The sequence below is a fragment of the Lagopus muta genome, chromosome 2 (genome assembly GCF_023343835.1).
Source record: "Lagopus muta isolate bLagMut1 chromosome 2, bLagMut1 primary, whole genome shotgun sequence".
Classification (NCBI taxonomy): Eukaryota; Metazoa; Chordata; class Aves; order Galliformes; family Phasianidae; genus Lagopus; species Lagopus muta.
Window position 1 is genome coordinate 105,124,555 of NC_064434.1, and position 17,313 is coordinate 105,141,867.

Genomic DNA, 17,313 nt, shown 5'->3' on the forward strand with positions numbered 1-17,313 from the left:
CTCACAACTTAATATCTAAAAGCAACCGAAGCATTTGTGCTGGTCTTAGAAAACTTCAGAGGTGGAAAAGCCAACTAGAAAAAGAAAGTAATCAGGCACAGCCCAGGAGCAAGCCAAGCAGAAAGCTGGAATCTTCCTTACCTTTTTACCATTCACAAAGAAAACAAGCTTATCCCCTGTCTCAGCTGGAGCCATACCGCACACCTTCCAAAATTCACCCCAATGAGACCACAGGTCACCCTCCAAGAGCAGCCCTAACTTGGTAGGAAAGTGAGCACCAGCAACAGGACAAGCAGTGTGAGCCTGTCTCAAGAACGCCTTGAGTTCTACATCAGCACCCTGCAAAACCCCATATTATATAAGGGCCAATGAGGAGGCGTGCCAGCTGCTTTTGGTTGGTGCTTCTGCAGCAGCAGTGACAGAGAAGGAAAGAGCAACGTGGCCCGCCCCTTAATATAGCAATAGATCAGCTCAAATCACAATTCAGCTGCATTGCCTTCACACCACACTGCCAAGCTTGCAGGAAGAGGAGCGTGCCTCTGCATCAGTGCCAGGAACTCACAGCCTGTGAGAATGCAGTGCAACCTGTAGGGAGAAGGCAGGGGCTGAGGGAGGATAAGAGTGCTCTCCCAACCTTTTCTTACTGGATATTGACAAAAAAAAAAACCAAAACATTTCCCTTTCTGTGTGCATAGCCATTCACCTGGCATTCACTGCGCAGCCTCTCCTGAGGGCACATGCCTGTAGAAAAGCTCCTCAGACAGCACGTTTCATTTTCACAAACAAGATGTGCAGTCTCTTAGTCCCAGCTTAAAACTACACCACAAAATTGCACAGTTCCAAAATCTTACAGAGATTGCCTAGCACAGTATTTAATCCTACCTGCTCCATTCTGGTTTCAGCACCCTTGCTTCCCACCTTCAGCATAGCAGCCTTACTAGTAGAAATTGCTTCCTAGCTTAAAATTCCTGGGAGATAACTACATCTTCCTGGCAGCAACACCTGGCCAATTCACAAGACAACAAAAGCTAATTAAATCACTATTTTTTAAAGCCTTTTCCTTCAGTGCTTTGGGAGTGTGTCAGAGCAAAGACAATACACAAATTATCTTTATCTCATGTATTCTATCCATCTGTCCCCTGGGGAAAGCTATTTTACAGCAAGTGCCAGTCGTTGTCTAAGCACTTAAGACACTCACTTTGCCAAAAGCATAGCTCACAGCAAACCTGTGTTTGATGCCGGTTACCTTGACCCAAGCTTGCAGTGAACCTGTGCATAGCTGAAACAGTGCTGACACCTACTGCCTGGCACCTCCCAGAGCACAGTGAGGACACTGAAAATGTGGCACTTTCCTTCAGAATTCTTCTGTTGCTTTATAGCGGGGGGCAGATTTATAGGAGTACTGCCCTCACACAGCAAGCATCCATCTCAAAATTAGTCCACACAAGCTTAACATATTTAAATAGTTCAGTAGTGTTTTAACTAACAATTACTACTCACAGCCACAATCTTAAGGCAACTAGCCATTATGGCATTAACATCAAAATCTAACTTAATTTCCTCACCTGTATTTTTCCATAATGCAAGATGTTGCTCTTAGATTTAAAGAACCCCTGTAGCCGTGTCATCTGTTGTCTCAGGAATCCCATCTGCAGTGTCCAGCTATAGTGAATACCTTATAGCTAAACTGTCCCCCACTCCTACACCACTGCACAGCATCTTATGATGTTCCACTATAAGGTTTGCTTCTGACCCCATCAATCTGCTGTATACATAATGGAGAGGTGTATTTCTCTTGATGCACAGATTACCGAGTATGAACACCTTCAGACATCATCTCACACGCCACTAATTGCAGAATACCAAGTTCATCCATTCTCTCAAGCTCGTTTTACAGACAGAGAACCGAAACACCTAGAACTGGTACTTTCCAGGTCCTCTAAATTTAACACTGGAACACACCAACTGACGTTACTGAAATCTCTTCACCCTTTTTGAAAAGCCCATTACAAATAACACAGAATTGGTTGGCAGAAACGGCAGTGCAGAAAGTGAAAACAACCCTCGAACTTCTGTAGTGTAAGAACATTCCCATTAGCATAGCAATCCCTTAGAGCCAGCTGAATACATAAAGCTTTCATCAGCCAAACACGCAACCCGGTTGCAAAGCAGTACTTTGTTTTAGAGGCCAGGGAAAGCATAGCAGGTTTCCCATTGCAGCAATCACCCATTTGTCCATTCACAACTCAAAGTCAGGTCTGCTTTGGAAGCCCAGAATTCCCCCATCTCACTCACTTCTCAGAGAAGAGGCTCAGAGATTAGTGGATGCATTATGGCGTTATCAGAAATAAAGGAGCTAGCTTTTCTCATTCTGACTGCTTAATCCTGCAGATCCGCTGTTGCGAATGTAGTAATCTGTTCTGTGAGTGATCTAATGCACGGCTCAAAGAATATGATGAAACTTATGGAAACTCCATCCCTGCCTAAGGAGTTCACCACCAGAATTAAGTCAACACGTGAAAATACAGCAAACAGACATCAGAGATAATGAAGGAAAAGGATTAAAACAGAAGCGAGGAGGCCAGCTATTTTGTTTGCACGTTACACTCTTGCGAGAAATGGGAGAAAAGTCAATAGAGGCATTCGTCAAGAGGTTTGGTAATGAAAAGAAGAAATTCCCAGGCCAGTGCTTTAGTGCAATACCCCATATATATCACTCACACACACACACGTATATGAGCTAACACCTTGCAACTTCTGGGCCACCATCTGGTAAAATAACTAACAGGTAGAAGCAGTGGGTCAGCTCCACTGGTGTGGATCTTTACAAGCGCAGCTTGCTTGTTCATCACTGGTGAAAATGCACAACTTGTGACGGTGACTAGGTTGAAAAATGGTGTTTTGTAGCTGAGAGTTTTCTCTATCAGATAGTGTTATTGTGCTCTTTGTAGCTGTTATAGTTTCCACGGAAATAAATAGGAGGCATTACTTTTGGAGCAACCTACATACTGCATTATGTGAACTCACGTCTAATATACCACCCTAAACTATCTGGCCGTTCTCCACAAGTCCTCTGGCTGCCCTGTGTATCTCACTGCCATTCACTTTCAGCTTGTATCCCTGAGACAGCCTGCGCTTCTCTTGATTGAAAACAGACCCATCTTAATTAATTTGCCACTCTGTAATAGTAACAAACAGCGTACAATGGGCAGAAAGGAAGAAGTTCCACCGCAAAATCACAGACAGTGTTGACACAAAAGCAAATGCTATGAACTGAACACAAGTCACTGAAGGTGAAAATTAGATATGTCATAAATGTGGCAGTAAAGCTGAAGAACTAGCCTTGGAAAGAAGTAGTGCATTAAAGAAACATTATCTGCTTTCGAGTTGAGCCTTGAACAGCCTACAAACTTGATAATAGGATGTTACACACGTATTACAAGAGCTGAAATTTCAAGTATTATTATATAAGGGCTGTGATCCCTCTCCAAAAAAAATCTGACATTCTTGAGTCGTGTTCCCAGTATTCCACAGCCTCAACCACAACTAAGAAAAACCTTTTGTATTCCCAACACTATTTCATTAAGACAGGACAGGAAAGAGAGCTGACTGTACATAGAGCCTGGAGTTATGTGCATCTTAAACATGCCTATGGATCATAGCGTATTCAGTAAAGAAACTCTTAATTACATGAATTACTTGATATATTTGATAAAAAGCACCTCATTTAAGATGCTGCTGTCATTGATAGACTTTGTGTCCAGCTATTTGGAAGGCACTGAACACAAGTCTCACATTAATCTAACTGGCTTCCAAACAAATTCTTGAGAACTGAAGGTAATTGGCTCTTCGTTCATTAGTTTCAGGAGTATGAAGATGTATTCCTTCCACTGCAATTCTTCCTAGTATGCACACTGAACTTAGAGATCCCACATCATTTACTAGACAGCCACTTGTATCACCTAACAACAAGCCTGAAGCAACCCTTATCCCCCTTTTCACCTGGCATAGTTACCTACTTTAAAAATCACATGGTTTCCCACACTTGTTTTTCTTTTTTTAATATCTTGCTTTGTTTTCTATCTCAACTCAACAATTCTGAACATTTTCATGAGCTGGCAGGAGGCTATTTCACAAAATTCAGGCAGGGGAAATAAGGTTATGAGAGATTTGCCAACAGCAAATGAATGACAGCCCTGCTGCAATTAAACACCCAGCATGACTAATGCTTTTCTCCAATGCAGATATGCCTGTGCTTCTAGCAGAATGCTGATGATGCATCTTGGATGTAAACATGATTAACAGCCTCGCTAATTGAGACAGTAAATTGGGCTTTAACCACGCGCAGCTTGGAAAAATACTTGAGTAAAACAATAATAAAAGATAGGGAACAAAGAGGTATATAAGAATATAAGAACTTTCCCCAGGACAAAGGAAACGTGCCCTAATTGTCAACAACATTGGGATTACACGTAATAATTGATATCAGCAGTGAGCAGAAAAACATCTTGCAGCCTATCTCTTCTGTCTCTGCCATTTGCAAGACAGGAGTGTTCCAACACACCTCAGTCTGGTTTCTGCTGATTCACAGTCATTCTTCAAAAATCCATCCAGGAGATAAACCAAATCTGGTCAAAGCATCAAAAGTTTAAGTGACCAAAGTAAATTAGAGTGAGTCAATCTGTCTAAAGACACCAGAAGATTTATATATTATAATACACAATGTGTAAGACGTTCTACATAAATATCCGCACAGAAGAGTTGGATGCAGAATTTCAAATCCACCTCTCTTTACTTTTATGGTGGTGCCAATCCTAAATTGGGTTCTATACATAAAAGCTCCAACATTTCTAACCCGTGAGAGTCATGGCATTGTCTTTGGTTTGTTGCCATAATAAAAATACGTGCAAAGAGAGAGATTTCCGCTTCTATACCACAAAGTTTATTTTGTGGTTTTTATACCACAGCCCTTTTACCATGACTGTGATTTACAAGGATGGGCCAAGAACAAGGCTCTGGTCTGGTGGTCTCTTTGCTGGTTCAGAACACAGTGCGAGTCCCTGGCTGGCATTCCTTCACCCTACAGGTATTCTGCTAGAACGTGGTTGTTCCTCTGGTCTGTACCTGCTTTGTCAAGGGGGGACGTGGGGGAGCAGTTGGATAGATGATAATTATCATTTTATAAACAGCCAGATGCAATGGTAGACAGATTTCAATAAATCACAGAATAGAATGGTTTGGGTTGGAAGGGATCATCTAGTTCCAACCTCCCCATAGGCAGAGACACCTCCCAGTAGAGCAGGTTGCTCTCAGCCCCATCCAGTCTGGCCTTAATGCCTCTGGGGACATCCACCACCTCTCTGGGCAACCTGTTCCAGAGTCTCATCAACCTCACAGTAAAGAATTCCTTCCCAATATCCAGCCTAAATTTACCCCCTTATGGTTTAAAACCATTTTCCCTTTCACAGCACTCTCTTCAGGAAGCTACGTTTTTCTTCAAAAAGAGGATTCATTTGCCATATTTGTCTTTCCTCTGAGATAGGGACCTTAACTAACTGTCCTTCAAGCTCCCGTTTAGATCCATCTATTGGAGTCATACATTGAGTAATCCCTCCTATTCTGTGGGAAGATTCAATATTTGGACTAAAAGGGCGTCCAACTTTATCTAAGGTTTACCTACCTTTTAGAATATTTTGATTGTATAAACCTCTATATGTCTCTTAAAAGGCAAGTTCTGAGGGAAAAAATGGCCTTTTCACACATCACACTTACATGGATAACAGAATACTAGGTTTCGAGTTTTTCCTTATCTTACAGAAGAAATAATTGCAGTACAGCCAAATTAGACAACCTGGCAGGACAAACGGTGACGACACCAAGGGTTGAATTTGCAACAGAAAAACACTGAGCCCCTTTCTCACCAGACTCAGTGGAAGATAAGTTAAACAAACACCGCGTGCTCTCTGGAAAACTCTGCCTGGTGGGAAACCGTTTCACTGAGAACCTGTTGGCTGAAACACAACGTGGACATAATTTCTTTGCAGTACACAGGATGGATGCCCAAGCAAAAGGAGGCAGTGTCAGAGAAAGACCAGCAAAGGAGCAAAGACACCAGGCTGTTTTCCCCACACGGACCTGAAAGGCATGAAAAACAACACGATGCTACCAATTTTCATAGAAAGGCTTCGTTTTATTTTCCAGAACAAGAATGAACTATTGAGCATCTTCTTCCACAATGGAACTCAAGGAGCAGGAAAGTTGAAAGCATTACCTGCTATCAAAATTGGCAGATGTTCCAGTTATCACATCTTGTTTAGGTAAAGATCTATAGTGAATGCAACCACTCAGCTCAAATAGCACTGCTACATCCTAAGACACAAACTGAGAGGTTTAATTCATCATTACTTACACCTCTTCTTCGTCTTTCAGAGGTGCTTTTGAAATTAAAACCACTAATGAAAATTCTGTATAAATATAGGAATAAGAAGGAATCCCCTCGCTTCTGGGGGCAAGGACTCTGCCACTATTGATGTCGTCTTTGAATTTATGAGAGTGTTTTCTCTCAATTCAGATTTCTCAGGTTCCTCAACCCGAATGCATTCAGGTCAATATTTCTTATAAGAAAACCCTATTGTCCCTGACCTCCTATCCACACTGACGTCACTGGACCTTGGATGCAGAGAGATGACACAATGTTCAGGATAAATGAAAGGAAAAAGAGAGGAAAAAAAACCCAACGAGATTCCACGTTCAGGGTCTGCCGATCAATGGAAGCCTGACTCAGCAGCACAAAAAGCACATCCCCATTGGGCGAGGAGAGGGAGCGGCCAGAGCCGGGCAGACACAGAGGTCAGCAGCAGGGCTGGGAGCTCCTGGGCCACGTGCCTGGTGAGGGCATGGCCAGGAGGACCCAGCAGGCTGCTCTCCTCACGTGCCCTGCTCTGCTGCCCCACAGCTGTGAGATGGGGCTGGCTGCCCGCTGATGGCAGCTCCACTGCACCAAAGCTTTGTGGAGATGAGTTTAAGTGCAGTCCATCTGCAGTATCACATCCAGCCCTCAGAGCTGTGGGTGCCCCATCCCTGGAGATGCTCAAGGCCAGGTTGGATGGGCCCTGGGCAGCCTGAGCTGGTGGGGAGCAGCCAGCCCATGGCAGGGGTTGGGCTCAGGGGGCTTTGAGGTCCCTTCCAACTCAACCATTCTGCAATTTATGAAGTTTTCTCTCATACATACAGGAACAAGAAAATAAGTCACGAATCCTACTGCTTGTTTGAACAGTGTAGCTGAGCTATAATATGTGCTATGCATAAACTACGTACAATATACACTACCTGGAGCACAACGTGATCTCCCGGCGCTTATCTCTGTTTCGGGCATGCCACCTAGCAGCTCTGCATTACAGCATGAGACTGTGAGGGATGTGGTTAGTGGGCAAAATGATGATGGGCTGATGATTGGACTAGGTGATCTTCAAGGTCCTTTCCAGCCTTCATGACTATACAGTCTCCTCACTGGGTACTCTTAGAACACCTTGCGGAAGGCCCATGAGATGTGTGTAGACCATGTAACCACCAGAAGATTGGGGGGGGAAAAAAAACTAGAGAGATGATCATAAGAAAAAGTTGCTCGAGGGAACAAATGGGAATATGATATTTGTTTTTCCAGGAGGAAAATACACATCTAAATTGTGGCACCTCTCTCTCAGTTACACTCTTGTGGCCCTATCCTGACTGAGGAGTTGCAGTAGGATGGCTTCCTGTCAGGTTCCACTCCTCCTGCATTGCATGGGGCACTTCAACGGCTACTCCAGTAAGCTATAAATAATTAACTTAACCCACACTGTGCAAGCAACAGGGCAAAGGATTACAAAATCCATTTATGCAACTGGGATGTATTACACAGACATTCAGAACAATTCAGCAACCTGAATGCCCCTTTTTTTTTTTCCCCTCCAGTTTTTATACTGAAGACGGAAAGCATTGAGAAACATAGGCGTAGCATAAGATCTGAGTTAAAGAATAGAAATCCTAGGCAGGACTGAAAAAATAAAACGTCTTAAAAGTCACTCATCCAGATTTCAACAGACAGCATCACTAATGCTGAACTTCAGCAACAATAACAGAAACACCCACACCATGAAATGGATTATTTACTCTATTTGTTCCACTGCAAAAGCTGAAAGGGATGTAAAATCTGGCAATAGAGATAAACCAGGAAGAGTAATGCACATAACTTGTTGGGTTTTTCTTTTTTCCTCCCCTTTCAATTTATGATCTAGCAGGATAATTTTCTCGTATGCTTTTCATTCTACAAAGTCTCTGGAAATCCTTCCTTCCAGCATCTTGTTCTGGATGTATTGACAGTAACATGCACAAACCTCCACAAACGTTGTCCACAAAGCAAACAATTGTTTCCACATAATTGGGACTGACTAATCACAGTAATGTATACTATTTGATCATTTAAATGTTACTGAGCAACTGACAGCATTCATTTCCTTGACTGCAGAAAAAACTACCACTGTTACTTGGTGAGACTTCATAACCTTCTGCACTGCCTTCCAGTTGAAAAATATCATCAAATTCAGCATTTTTGTTCTAGTCTTTCTGTATGATGTCTCACAATTATTAAATTGCTGATCTATTCAACCCACATCTCACGTAACATTTTCAATAAGCATCCTTGATTTAGAAGAGTGAGTCATTAGAATGAAGAGCGAGCCATTAGAATGAAGAGCTGACACTTGGTTGCTGAGTTACAACAACACATTAAAACTCACTTTCGTCAAGAGAAAGAAGTTACTCCAGACATCACCATCATTAATGTTTAATAGGCTTAAACGCATACTTGGAAAAACCCAGGCAGGCAACTTTCATTACAGGTCACTGACATTCCCCGAGTAGAGCTATCAAATGAGTTATAATGTAAAACAGGTCTAGAAATTTCTTCCACCAAGAAGCCAAAAGCACATTTAATGGCCCATTTCATATTTGTAATTTTGGAAGTGCTGATCTGCCAGAGGGATAGAGTGGATCGATGGGCCAAGGTAAACTGTATGAGTTTCAATAGGGCCAAGTGCTGAGTCCTGCATTTTGGTCACAACAACCCCAGGCAGCGCTACAGGCTTGGGGAGGAGTGGCTGGAAAGCTGCCTGATGGAAAGGGACCTTGGTGTACTGATGGGCGGTCAGCTGAATATGAGCCAGCAGTGTGCCCAGGTGGCCAAGAAGGCCAATGGCATCCCGGCTTGTATCAGGAATGGAGTGATGAAAGGACTAGGGAAGTCATCCTGCCACTGTACTCGGCACTGGTGAGGCCTCACCTCGAGTACTGTGTTCAGTTTTGGGCACCTCAATACAGAAAGGACATTGAGGTGCTGGAGCAGGTCCATGGAAGGGCAAAAAGGCTTGTGAAGGGCTTGGAGAATACGTCCTATAAGGAGAGACTGAAGGAACTGGGGCTGTTTAGTCTGGGGAAAAGGAGGCTGAGGGCAGACCTTATTGCTCTCTTCAAATATCTGAAAACTGATTGCAGCAAGAGCGGGGCTGCTCTCTTCTCGCTGGTGACAGGACAAGGAGAAATGGCCTCAAGTTGTGCCGGGGAGGTTTAGGTTGGATATCAGGAAAAACTTCTTCACAGAAAGGGTTGTTAAACACTAGAATAGGCTCCTCAGGGAGGTGGTTGAGTCACCACCCTTGGATGTGGTTAAAATCCATTTGGATGCGGTGCTCAGGGACGTGATTTAGGTTGTTAGAGTTAGGGTAGTAGGGTTAGGCTGTGGTTGGACTTGATGATCTTTAAGGTCTTCTCAACCTGAGCAATTCTATGATTTCAAGAGTCTTCTGCAGCCTCTTGTGCAGCGCAGCCTTCAGCCTGGGCAGAACAATTCCACAAGAACCTGAGACCACAGGGCTCTTGGAGCCAGGCAGTCCCACGCACTGCTGAGGTCAGTGTACCCAGTCCAAACAGGGCACTGACCGGCTGTGCAGGTATGTCCACAGACTGAGGCCAACAGAGGTCACAGCATTCACACAGACACCTCATCTACAGCTATGGCCAGGCCTCTGGAGCTTCCCACCCTGCTCCATGGAATTTGTGTACAAAAAGAGAAAGGCAGAGGGTACAGATCCTACTGCTTCCTCCAGGTCCCTCATTGCCTTCAGCTTCCTTACTGTTCTGGCACATTTGTCCTAAGACCATGACTTTTAACCTTCCCAGCAGTTTATACCATGAGAATTTGTTTTCTTCGTCTTTGAAGAATCAATAACAGTGACTTTAGAAGTTCCACCCAATTTCCAAACAGAAAAGCCATTAAAATGTACCAGAGATTTCCTTGGATAAAATTCTTGAATAGATCCCATTGCAATATTTGTTTTTAGTTCTTTCATGGCTAGCCACTGTTCATCACAAATTCCTGAAAATCCAGATTGATACAGGATACACCACTCAGTTCTACACAGAGTCATAGAATGGCCTGGGTTGAAAAGGAGCACAGTGCTCATCTCCTTCCAACCCCCTGCTCTGTGCAGGTCGCCAACCAGCAGCCCAGGCTGCCCAGAGCCACATCCAGCCTGGCCTTGAATGCCTGCAGGGATGGGGCATCCACAGCCTCCTTGGGCAGCCTGTTCCAGTGCCTCACCACCCTCTGAATGGCAGCCAGTGCTAGAACCAAGCCATCCCTGCTACTAGCCTGCAGAATCGCTCCTCAGTAGATTAAGGCTGCCTGAAGCTCTGAGCATGCTGCAGGAAGGAGGCTGATCACCTTTCTCATCCAAATTATTTCTCTGGAAAAGTGACGACCTCTCTTTCCTTTACACTCATCTCAAGTTCAGCTACTTCTGTTCTGCAGCTTTCTGTACAACCTGCCCAGACAGGCTAAGAACACATTGCAAGTACACATACCTCAGGCATTCAGGTCTGCTGTGTTTGAAGTACACACTGTTTTAAAAAATAAGAAAACAAGATCAGCTACAGGAGTACGGATCAGAACATTTGAAGTACTGACAAATGTATCTATTTGTGAGCAATCATATATACATCTAATATCGTATCTATTGATCCTGTTGTTTTCACTCTCTCTTGTCTGTACAACACTGAGCTCTGTTTTACTAAATGTTTCATAACTCCATTCACTGAAATTCTGTTCCGTTCTTTCACTGTCATTTGGTTCCTCCCCCATGGAGGAAATCAAGTCTAAATTTCACAATCCATAACAGTTCCACCCCCTTTTTGAAGCAATGTGCTCCAAACACACCCAGGGCTTTGAGATTCTGCGCTTTTTTTTCCACCCAGCTGTAACTTTCAGTCCCATTAACTTGCTTTGATTTTCTTAGTTCCAATAAAGCAGAACCAGTCCCTTCTGTTTGGTGTGAAGGAGTACCTTGGGTGCTACCTCTTATCCATCATCCTTCAATAAACACATCAGAGCAACACTCCCAGCAAGTTGGGTACAGGATGAGAACTGATGTAATTCCAGAGAGTAAGACAGAAGTAGAAATAACGCAGATGGCAGAGTGCTTTCCTCCCCTGCTTGAGAGGTTAAAAAAAAAATAGCCATCTGCCTCAATACATCACTCCACTTAAAATAGTGCAGTGAGAGCACAAAGAGCCTAACAATCTTGCTTGATCTCCCGGACATCTCTTAGTGCTCTACTTTTGAGACTTTCAGTCTGTCATACCTACTGGAGCTCCTTCAAACAAAGCTCCTGTCCTGTTGGGCAGTAAGGCAGCAGCTACAGAAAAGGCACTGATCCTGTTTGAAACACTGAAGTAGTTCCAGAACAACAGGATAGCAGGTGGGGGCATAATCTGCCACATTGCTCGGTTAGTAGTACTCCCATAGAGACTGGTCATTACTGTTACAAAACATTTAGGTACAGCCTAAAGAACAACCAGCTAACTAGTCATTAGCCTACCAAATATTAGCATTGGCTGAATTCTGAATTACAAGCTGTGCCCAGCTCACAGCAAGCCCTTCACAGCTATCTACACTCAGCTGTAATGAGTGTGTGATGCGTGCGGATTGCCAGCATGGCCAGAGTCCAATATTAATGGAAAAATAGAAGCTCAGTGAATCAAGCTAGCTACCTTGCTGCTGGAAAGCAGGGTATGGAAGCATCACATGCACTGGAATAGGGTGAGAAACGCTCCATATCTTAGATAAGGTGCCAGGAATAATTAATATTTGAGGATACCACAACTCTCTTCTGAAATACGTTGTGCAGTCTCACAGAGACAAAAGCTGGTAAAGAGACATGGCAGGAGAGCTGTGAAGGCACACACAGCATTCAACACATGCTATGGACTTCAAAGAGTACACCAGAAACGCAGCAAACATAACCTGCTCTGACTTGTTCACATTACAGGAAGCCTCAGTGACATACTGTCATTCTGGAAAGCTTACAGAGGTGTTTATAATTACTGTGTTACTGTTCATAAATTGGCAAAGCAAAGATGCTCCATTTATAACATAATCCTGCTGCAGCCACTTAATGACACTCTGCAATTAATAGGACATGACGAGTCGACTTCTAAAACCCTCTGACTGGAACCTGATCTACATACTGAAGGAGAGTACATCCCATTTTTCCTTAGGCAAAAGTGCCAATATTTCCATAAGAAAAAAAATTATGCTTGTAAGGCTGATTTGATTGGCCCTATGCTTTAACAACATTAACAACAGGCGCATTCTTTCCTTCCTGCAGCTTGCTAGCACTGGGCCAAGTACTATTATTATTTTTCTTCATGCTGCAACGCCACCAAGAACTAAAAATCACCTAATAAACATTAATTAACAATGACACTACAGAGTGCTGTGCCAGTATCTGTCATGTTAAGATGTGAAAAGATGAGACACTAACAGGGACTCTTTGATCACACAGTGAATCAGCAGTAGGAAGAGACAATAAATGCTCATCCCTGCTTTTACGTTGCCTGGGCACCTGTTTATTTTGTTTATTGATTTGGTCATGTGTTTTTTTTTTTTTTTTAATGGCTAAACCTTCCACTAATTCTACTACTTTAAAACAGGGCTTCAAATTAATTAGTTGAAGTGCGTGTTTACATATGCAAAGACATTGCAATAGTCTGGTGGCCTTCACAAAAGGCCACGGAACCAAAAGTTACGCAGATTGCTCCAGAGAATACCAGTTGTGCAAGCTTTGCAGCCCCTCATTGGTAGCTTCAGTCTGCCAGTTTGTTTGCATAACAGCTGGAAGGTGGTGCTGATTAAATTTCTCTTGCAGTTTGATAGGCCAGTGCTAACTTGCCTCTGGTTCGAAGCCAAAATACAGAATAAGATGGAAAGTAAAGCTTTGTAGACTCAGTATCTTGTGCTCAATTAAGCTTTGCTGTTTCTCTTTAACTGAGAACTATTAACTATTAGTTAATTTCACTATTTCACATTCCACAAATCCCTTTAAGTTAAGCCCTTACCAAAGGTTACACTGACTCTACCAATTGCATCTTTTTTCTCCAGTCTTCAGCAACTCTATCTCAATGTTTATTCCTTTACATAGAGCATATATCCAGCATAAATTGATCTCTCTGGACCATGAGGTGCTGCTTGCACTAATGTTTTAAGTCAGTTAACAATCTGGGAACATCTGCAGATGACTGAGATACGAGTACTGGTTCTTCCTACCCCGTCTGGACTAATACCCATGGTTACCAGTGGTGGAATTTTCATGTATGTCTACTTCAGCACTGATAAGATCTGCAAGATCACAATACAAGACAAGATCTGGTTGTTAAAGTTCAAGCACCGTATCTTAGATGTTTCACATAAAGCTTTAAGCTGCTAGGTTGGACAACAAACTTTAGCCATGGCAATTAGACTCAAGATTCACTCCTGTATGGCCGTAACAAGTTATTCACCCAGGAGTTCTTCAGTGCCAGTGAATAAGGCACTGGCAACCATTCTGGAACAGCACTGTGGAAATTTAAGCCTAAAAGTGCAGCCTACAGATGATGCTTGATTCTGTAGTAAAAATGAAGGCAATTACAAATACAATCAAGACAGTAATAATGATTTTACAGGTAGAGCATCTGGTCTTTATCTCCATGACAGATACTGAAAAAAAACTATAAAAAGTAGCTTATAAACACTTGGTGAGATCGCAGTAATCTGAAGCCTTTCAAACTGCATCTGCTTTTTCCCCACTTAATTAATGAAGAATAATGAGATGCTTCTTTACTGTATATCACAAGATCTTTTAGGATTACAAATCCATCAATTGCGACAAATAATTGTTGATGCTAATGCTTTAATAAGTCACCTGAGAGCGCTCATTACTGCCTGATCAATTTCCACTTGTGTTTAACCAGAGCAAAAACAAGGTACTCCCACAACCTCCAGTCGACTGGCACGCACCTCAGACAGCCTAACGTCATCACTACAAGGCCATCTTTACAGCTGAGTGCATGCCTTCCCACTGCAATCACAGTCAAGCAAACATAGACTAAAGTAACCCCTTGATTTGAGCTGAGTATTTGAAGAATGATCGTGACCTTGATCCATTCTCGTGTAGCAGATGTCTAGATGACCTATCAGCTGCAGCTTGCAACACCTTTTTCGGCCTCTTCTCTACATAGGGTGAATGGTGCAATCCTGCCCTGAGCCAATAGACTTCCAAACATTCACCAATGTATTTTACCACTCCCAGTTCCCTCAGCAGATGACTGGTTTAAGAGATGTTCTGTAAATCATGCCGTTAATCCTCCAGGCAAACAGCAGAAAGAAAATGACAAAACTGAAGGGTTCTTTTTTTTTTCCAGAGTGCTCTCAAAAGCCAAGGTCATGTCCAAGCATAATGAGAGCCTACAAAGAGTGCTCTGATCAAACATATTGACCTTACCTACAGTTCAAGCAGCCACAGCTGCCCTTATGCCTTCAGGAAAAGGTTTGTTAGGAACAGTGCTATCATCCAGCCTCTCCCTTGTTTACTACTCCTTACAACGATATTAGTTTAACCACATCTGAGAAAAGCGTGTATGCTTTTCTTTTTTTGCAAAGCATTACATATGTTCTTGTGTCAGTGATGGAGAAGGGAGGCAAGGGAGAAAAAGGCATGGCACCTTCATGAAGAGAGCGAAACTGATACCAAATATCTTCCTCACTCAGGTTGCCTTTGTTTTGTGAAGAGAACACATACAAACACGCAGATCTTAAGCTCTTCTAGTCACACCTACATTGTCCTGGACTCTTATCTCTATTGCTAACACCCCCTGCCAAATGGTTCTTTGCCATCTTTGCCTTCTAAAGGCAGTATCTGCCACAGCATTGGAGGGCTTGCAAGCAGTATGCACAAGCATGCACCCTGGCTGCACACACATGCACTACTTCCCATGCCATTTAATCTCCCATCTCCAGAGCAGGATAGCTTTTGCAACATAGAGTTATCTCATTTTTATCCCAATCTTTGTTTCTGCTTTTATTTTTGCAACATGAAAATGTGCACAAGTGTACCCGTCTCTGGCACATATTTTCCTCTTGGTGCCCTAACACAAAGAAAGAACTTACCTGCAGGCTGTCACCCAGGCAGAAGAGAGGGGTTTTTGGTTGTTGGTTTTAACTTGGAAGACTCTTTCATACAATTCCTTGCCTTCAAGGCCATGAGAAGGTAGCATTTTTCATGCCAAAGTTGATGATTCTGTTAGTACTTCTGCTTTAGTTGAAAACAAAGGGTCTTTCTGGACTTAATCACAAGATAACATTGTAAGAAATAATCCAACCTGATTATTTATAATACTCTGTCCTGAAGCATCTTGTTGGTTCCCCATGTTAAGCGAAGTGGAATTTTAACAAAATCCAGCCTGAACAAAGGAAACACGTTAACTATGTTTTACCATTCAAACACAGACAGCAATCATTGCTCAGTGCACCGAAGTTGATCAGTGGTACCTCTATCAGTGGGAAATGATATCAGTGAGCCTGGTCCACTTGCTTACTACCCCTTCAGATGCTGAAAGAGACACAAGTCTTGGCCTGTGTTAACATCTCAGAGTCCCTACCCTGAAGTAAGGTTATCCAAAACCTACAGACAATCTGGAAACATAATTTGATTTTGACTATCTTCTCCCATTACAGGAACTCTCCCTGTCAAAACTTTCCTATTCTCCCAAGTCTGGGCAGGAACATAACTACAGGAGCACAGAGGGCTGAAACAAGCAAAGAAAGATGAAGCTGAGTACAACGCAGGGCATTGGAGGTGCCCAACATGGAAAAAACAAAGTTATAGACGAGGCATCCTATCCACTCACAGGGTACTCACAAATGTGAGCAACAGAAAGGACACACGCCTCACAGTTGACCAGGTGAGAAGGATGTTCCAAAGTAACCTATGCTTAATTAACATGGTATATACAACACAAGCTCCTGAGAGGAGATGTGATATGAAAATAAGCGACCACCTTCAGTTTGTGAGCTGACAGCCAGCTTGAGCATGTAAGTAACTGAGTAAGTCACATAATAAAAAGCAAACAGCAAATGGTCCCATGCCTGCTTCTTCAACTGTATAAAAGGCCTGGTGCTCAACTCCAGGTGTGCTTGCTTTGCAAATGACTGCCTGGCACCCAGCTCTGCAAACCTCAGCTCAAAGCACTCATTGGCTTGAGAACAGCAGACACAAGCCCAACCCTTGTTGTAAGACAACAACTTGGGTATCATTTTGAAGGAAAAAAACTGGAATAGGCAAGGCAGGAGGAGGTACTGTGAGACAAATCTATCAAGTTTATGACAAATATAATAACAGTTATTGTGTATGCAAAAAGCAGACTGCAACAGCACATAAATAAACCCCAACAATAAAATCCAGGAAATGAGTAAGTCAGGAACTTCATTTTAAATCATTTCAAAAGCAGCAGGTTTGTACCTTGATCACTCATAAAGCAACATAGACACAATTAATGCAATTAACAGGAAAAACAAGATTGCAGAAGAAAAAGCAAGAACTCACATACCAAACTGGAGGCAGCAACCACATGTTCAGCTCTCAGCACAGACAGCCACAGGCCTCAGCTCTGCTGACAGGGTAGAAGGTGCATTGCCTAAAGCACTGCTGGATGGCCTGCATCCGCCCTACAACATATTAGTCCAACCTGACTTTACAGGGTCAGGTTCTATTGAGGTAACTCACTTTCCCCCACTCAGGTGTGGCAGCATCCTACATCTCAACACTCCCCACTCTGAGAGGCTACAGCTTTTTCCCCACCAAAACACTGACAGAATGGAGCGAGCCACTTGCTTGTCCCTAGCCTGCCCCTACCAGACTGCTTCACTGCTTCCTTCCTACCACAGCACCTCCTCCAGCAGCACTG

The 17,313-nt window shown here is 43.1% G+C and overlaps 1 protein-coding gene across 2 annotated transcripts in view; it reads right to left on the bottom strand.

The window, feature by feature from the left end:
• Window positions 1-17,313, bottom strand: part of XDH (xanthine dehydrogenase) — a 56,103-nt gene extending 38,790 nt beyond the window's left edge. Inside the window, exon 1 of one of the 2 annotated variants that reach the window (XM_048935477.1) lies at window positions 16,957-17,313. Coding sequence is in view for 1 of the 2 variants with exons in the window: in XM_048935476.1 (XP_048791433.1) it covers window positions 142-195 (54 nt within the window). In the remaining variant the exon portion in view is untranslated. Of the gene's footprint in view, window positions 1-141; window positions 342-16,956 lie in introns of those variants that run through there. The other variant, XM_048935476.1, reaches the window with a different exon arrangement.